General features: G+C 41.4%; 1 protein-coding gene across 1 annotated transcript; it reads right to left on the bottom strand.

Annotated features, from left to right (window-relative positions):
- Window positions 1-4,312: 4,312 nt before the first annotated feature.
- On the bottom strand, window positions 4,313-5,620 carry LOC141719743 (protein FAR1-RELATED SEQUENCE 5-like). The gene has a single exon (XM_074522117.1). It carries the CDS (start codon window positions 5,618-5,620, stop codon window positions 4,313-4,315), a length of 1,308 nt encoding a protein of 435 aa, XP_074378218.1.
- Between the last annotated feature and the right edge of the window lie 1,085 nt (window positions 5,621-6,705).

Here is a 6,705-nt window from a genome sequence, read left to right as displayed (position 1 = left end):
TATGTGTCAGGGGACCCTTAACCAACACATTATTTCCTGGCCGTTGGATGAACAATCATAAGTTGTTATTACAGGGATTACGCAAGGACATGATTCAAACATAAGGGATTACGCAATGGTATTACAGGGATTACGCTAGGTAGCTGAGGAGGAGGAGGCGGAGGCGGAGGAGGAGGCGGAGGAGGAGCCTAAGGGGAAGAAGGGGAAGGAGGTGAAGGGGAAGGATGTGAAAGGGAAACAGGGGAAGACGGTGACGGAGGTGAAGGAGGTTAGGGGTAAGGGTAGGGGAAGGGGAGGGAAGGGTAAGGTGCAGGCTGATGTTGTTCCTGATGATCCTATGGATGAGGATGTTCCTGGGACTGGGATTTTTGTTAAGAGAAAACGGGCTATAGGTAGGCGTGATAGTAGATTGGCGCCTCATCATAGTTTGCCACATTATAGAGGCGGGTTTGATGGAGTAGCAGCTAATATTGTGTCTTGGACGCCATATGCCCACTTTCACGAGGTGGAGGAGGATTCAGATGGGGATCATGACATATCGGCTGAGGATTGGGAGGCTCATTACTTTGGTCTTGCCAGGATTCCAGTGCTATGCTATGATGTTGTAGAGTATCAGCATTCAGACATGGTGATGAGACAATTCGGGTTCAGACAGGGTATCCCACGGTCACCTGTTAACATGACAGAGTATAGGAAGCCTATGATTCCGTTTAATCCCTATGACTGGCAAGGTATATGGTTTGCTGAGATTGGTGAGTGGACCCGTTTTAGTCAGCACCCCGAGGTTGTAGTCGCTCATCAGCCAGACGCAGTGGATGACACAGGCTACATGCAGTGGTACTCGGGCATTGCACGGATGCGTGTTGGGAAGCCACAACCATTGCCAGAGCCACAGTACAGCACCCGCGAGTTGTTTAATAACTCGCAGACATTTGACCTTGTAAGTTTGTTAATAATTGTTTCCCCGATATTTTGTAGAATTATTTCCTCCTTTGCATTATAGTAACATCTGATTATATGCCACAAATGTATTTTGCAGATACAGAAGGGGTTGGCATGTCCGCAAGCTATGGATAATAGCATTCCCCCTGAGTATGAGCAGGATAGCATTCCCCCTGAGTATGAGCAGGAGTTTGGGAGGATTGCCCCTATATGTCTTGAGCCGTACTGTCGATTCATGCCGGGATGTTAGAGGTCCGGCATATATGGCTTCAGTGTTCCAGCATGTTTATCTTTCTCCCAAGGTGCTGAGGCCTAAAGTTGGAGAGACTCGAGAGGCCGATGTAATTGACATGACACAGCCGTCTCAGCGGGTGTCACAGGCCCCGACATAGGCATCTGTATTTGCAGCAGGCTCGTCTTCCAGGGCTGAGAAGATGGATATCTGCCGCCCTGTGGAAGAGAAATGGGATATAAATAAGAGACTAAAGTGGGAGAGGATGGACGCTATTAGGAGGGATTGGGGATGGGGTGGTTTTCCCGGGAGTGGTCCTAGTAAACACGATCTTAAGTGGACCTTGGACACAAGTGTTATGCAGATTTTGGAACCCAAAGGATGGCTAGATGATAGGATCATATATGCCTACATGGTATAATCTTTGACCTTCTTTCATTTATGTTTTTCTTTTTGTTTCATTTATCGTATAACATGTTTCTTGCAGTGGTTATTGCGTGATCGTGAGGAGGCCATAGCTGCCTCGGGGGTGTATCCGAGGATGCCTTCATACTACTACATGGATCCACTTTTTATGGAGTTGGCGAAAAAAGTGGACTACTCACGTCCGTATTCTGCGAGGACCATGCATTTCTTTGTTAATTGGGCGAGTTGTGGGGTAGGTCCACCAATTAACCAGGTGGACTACATATTTCTTCCTGCGAACGTGAACCAGAACCATTGGATTCTCATGGTATTTTCTGTGAAGGAATGGGGCGTGATGGTACTTGATCCTATGCACTTCAACGCTCAATATCCCGAAGAGGAAGAGTGTGTGGTAATAGTTCTTCGACGATACCTTATATTGTAATTTATAAATCTTTCCTTATTGCTTACGTGAACTAATGTTGTTTTTTGTTGTGTGTTAGGTTGGAGTTGTTGGAGGAATGTTTCGTTATGTTGGAAAGAATAGAAATATCCCAGATGAAGAGCCTTTAGTTCATATTTGGGATGCAATGCCTAAACAAGATAACTACTCAGATTGCGGTGTGTACGTGTGCAAATATATGGACTACACCTTGCAGGGATATGACCTGCTAAAGTGCGTTGGGATGCCTCGGACGTGGAGATCTTTCGTTATAGGATTGCGAAGGAGCTTCAAAGAGGGATGGCTAAACCCATACCAACACATCACATGAGGCAAAGGATGGAGAGGGTAGCCGGAAAGAGTAGTAGTTAGGTCATTCATCTAGTTGTGTAGTTTAGTTGAACTTGTTTTGTTACATTTGAACATCATCGCGTCCCCTTTATTTGGTTTAATGACAATTGACACTTGTTTCGTTTATATCGGTCGTTTATCGACCGTGTCCCTTTCCCGTCCCCTTTTTAGTTTTATGTTTCTATTTTTTATTGATTTGTATATATAATGGCCCCCATACACTTGTGTGCAAATTTTAAAAGGTTTGGAAAAATTTCAAAATTTGAGGTTTTGTAAATTTTTGGCGATTTCGCCCATATTTGGAGGGGTGCCTAAATTTGGCGAATTTTTTTTTATATATTTTACAGGTTGCTGTTGTTTGACTGTGCATAGACTGTTGCTTGTTTGGTTGGTATCCTGTAAAACAGGTGGGATGTGCCTTTCCAGAAGGAACATTTCCAAAAATCTTTCTGCGCTTTCCGCGGAAAATAAGTGCGGAAGGGTTAATGCCTTCTACGGTTATTTTCCGCGGAAAGGACAGAAAGATTCTGGAAATTTTATCCCCTATTTTATGTAAAATCTGTAAAATAATGATGTATTTCAACTATATGAACTGGATTATGAAATAAAATGTAGATTAGAATATCGATTCTTAAGACTTCCAAAATTTAAGAATTACTTGACTATAATGACTAGCATATGGTCATTTTGCCAACTTTGCATGTAAATTCCCATGCATGACAAGCATAAATATTACAAAATAAAGTTGCATTCTATTTCATATCACATTAAAAGAGTTGTGTTTCGACATAATAAGTTTTCAAGTAATGGATCAATGACAAATTAGAAATTACATAATTGTCGCAATTCAAATTCAAATAAGTGCTTAACTTGTCTAGTTTGACAAAATTACATCGAAATAAAAAAATACTTAAATAAAGGGAATTCTCGTACGAGCTACCCTAACTAAATAGATATCTCTAAAAAGTTAGAGAAGCCGCCCGATAGTCGGTGCGTTGAGACCCCGGGGGGGGGGGCGTCGGCCCTGACAATGCATGTAACCCAATAGAGCACAACAACACATTCTTCACGGAGCACACCTTCAGTGACTTCTCTATGGGTCTCGTGATCATTCCATATTGTGACCGGAATGGTGCTTGACCCATCGTAGAGAGTGAATTTGCACCATGGTGCACGCCTCCAAGCCCATGCGGTGGTATCATCACCACGTAAGTGGGACACCCAACCCTTGACGTGATCAATGCGTACTTGGTCCCAGGTGGCACCCTCACGAGGCTTCAACTTACGTATGTCCGCGATCCTATCACATTTCATAATTTTACCGCCATCCCATTCGGACAGTCTCCAAGGGCCATCGGGGGAGTCCTTACCCAAGTTCAAAAAGGGGAGAAAGTAAGGCGGGTCATTGCTCCAAACTCTTACAAACATGCAAGGAAGGGTTAACCAGTGGCATGCTTCGGCCCAAACCCTTGAACGGTATGCCTCTTCTTCTGGAGGGTGTAACTACGGGTATTCTTCCTCCACTAGGGGAGGTCCTTCGTTTAACCTTGCTAGTTCCTCGCTCCATTCACGAGCGATTACATCCAACTCGCTAAATATTGGTGACATACAATCCTCGAATTCAGAGTCCGAGTCCGAGAATGTGTTGCTAATGTGAGACACCGACTCATCATCCAAAGTATTGGTCATTTCACCTACATATAACAAAAACAAATGCATGTTAAGAAAATGAGGTGGAACTACTAAAATCAATATAAGTGTAAAGGACGACAAAACAATATATAAGAGATTGTTATATAAAATTTGAATTACAATTGGCCACTTTGACTTTTTCTCAATTCTTCCAATTTCACTGAACATTTTCTAGCATCATGTCCCTCAATGTTGTAATGTCCGCATTTCCTTTTTTTCTTTGCAAGTTCCTCAACGGGACTTTTAATTCAGTGCTCTTTTTTGCGTCCTTTGGTTTTTGAAACAACGGGTTCAAGAATAGTTTCATGCAACTTCTCTCCACTTTCTTGAGAAATTTTGGTATCAAATTCACTTCCAACACCTTCCACCCCATGAACGGGCATTTTCTCAATAATTTCGGTCTCTCGATTAGTAACTCTCACGACATACTCATAACGTTCCTTCGACGCCATGCAACTATGACTAAAACCCATAGTAAGTAAAGTCATGTGATTAAATCTTTCTGTTGGAGTCAAATCATGGGATAAGGCATCATCTCCGGGCATGTGATATGGCAACACACCATCAACTCTATTGGCATCCCTAGTCCACCTCCGTTTTACAAAATGTTCGGGTAATTCGGCAACACACCTCTTTGTCAACACGGCAATAATATGACGATACGGCATGCCCGAATGCTCAAACATTCTACATATGCAAGAACCCCGAAATGACAACTTGTTGAAGGTAACGAGATAAGTGGTTCTCTTATACTCAACCATTAATGGTTGATAACATTTGTAGTACGTATCCTCCACATCTTCTAAGGAACGGTCTCTATCCTTCTCCACAAAGTACTTTGCGGCCTCAACCAATTGCTCTTGAAATTTTTTGAACATCTCTTTCGTATAAATGGAAGCGGCATGTTGCTCCAAGGCGGTGTTCAGTCGCATGCAACGAATTTTATGATATGTATTATAATCCTTTTCTTTCTCACGCATAAATTGTCTTTCTAATGCTTTTTGTGCACCCTCAACAAATTCTTTCAACCCCGTGCAAGACCCTACATAAGCATCAAAAAAGGCATTCATTCCTTCGCTTCTTGAAGTTGTTTTTTGACCCGCGGAAAAAATGTTACGTGTATAAGCATCAATCCACTTATGCTTCAATTTATACAAGCCTTGCAACCGTGTATTATCCTCCAACTTGTACTTCAAGATCAATGTTTTCCAACTATCCTCAAAAATTTCTTCGGTCAACGAGTGATATATGCAATTGTTGAAGTCACCTTTAAATTCCTCCTTTGCATAGTAGGTTGAGAGCTTCTCCAGAAATTTGTTACTAATGTGCCACGAACACAACAACTGTGTCATGTTCGGTTGTTGAGATTGAATTGCCCCCGCCATCGCTTGATCTTGATCGGTGATAATAGCCAAAGGTGCTTTTCCTTCAACAGCCTCTAACCAAGTACCCAAAACCCACTCAAATGTAGTCTTCAATTCATCACGCATTAGTGCAAAACCAAAGAGAACCGATTGATAGTGATGATTCACCCCGGTGAACGGCACAAACGGCATAGCATACCTATTTGTTCGATATGTTGTATCAAATGCAACCACATCACCAAAATTTTTGTAGGCCAACGACGACCGGGGGTCAACCCATAATAGACACTTCAATCTTCCTTCTTCATCAATTAGAGTCCGAATAAAAAAAATTCTTCCACTTTCCTCTTCAAACCTATGTTACAAATCCAATCCCGCTTGCGCATCATTCACACCCAAATTATCTTTTCTAAAATCTCGCACGACATTTCTCAAGTGTTGGGCATGAAACCCTACTTGCTCCTCTCCTCCATGCATTTTTCCAAATATATTCATTTGTTGTCTAGGCGCAATACCCGAAACATGTAAACTCTTAATTAAATTCTTTTGGGCGGCGTTTACATGTCACTCCCTTTTAATCAAATTCATCTTAGAAGGCGACACAATATCGTGATTGTGATTTAACTCCAACGATGTTATCTCCCAATGCCTTGTATTTCGCCTATTAATCACATAGATCCTAAACTTACATCCACTTCTAGGAAGTTTATCTCTACGCCTTTTCTTCTTCTCACTACCGACACTTCCTATCAAAACTTCTTCATCCTCTACGGGTTCTTTATCGCGATTTTCTCCCGCTAAATTACAAACATAAGTACGGGCATATATTATTTTGTCCACACGCCTTTGTGTATTTTGGATTTTAATTGCAAACCCATTTTTCAAAGCATATGCCCTAATTATATTTTCGGCGGCTACCAAATTAGGGAAATTTTGACTCAAGAAAGGAATTATAATAACTTCTTCCCCAACAACACTCTTATCCCTACCCTCATGCACAAACTCACTATTTTCATGCAAATCTTCATTTTCAAATCTATGTTCACTAACATAAACATTTTCATCACAATCATCAACAAGGTTTACATAATTTACATTATCATTACATAAGCAATTACCACTAATATCAACAACCTCACTATTTACAACATTATCATTTTTTCTCAAAGCTTTTTCTACCTTAAAACCGAGCAAACATCTTATCCATAACTACAACAAGAAAAAAGCAAGAAATTGAGTTTACCAAATGTAATTAGTGAATAAGGATGAACAAAACC

The sequence above is a fragment of the Apium graveolens genome, chromosome 4 (assembly GCF_009905375.1).
Source record: "Apium graveolens cultivar Ventura chromosome 4, ASM990537v1, whole genome shotgun sequence".
In the NCBI taxonomy this organism is placed as follows: domain Eukaryota; kingdom Viridiplantae; phylum Streptophyta; class Magnoliopsida; order Apiales; family Apiaceae; genus Apium; species Apium graveolens.
Note: the sequence above shows the minus strand (reverse complement) of the source record. Positions and strands in the feature narration are given on the sequence as shown.

Excerpts from the sequence above, each read along its gene's own strand:
- LOC141719743 (XM_074522117.1), bottom strand. The coding sequence starts at position 5,620 with ATGCCGTTTGTGCCGTTCACCGGGGTGAATCATCACTATCAATCGGTT.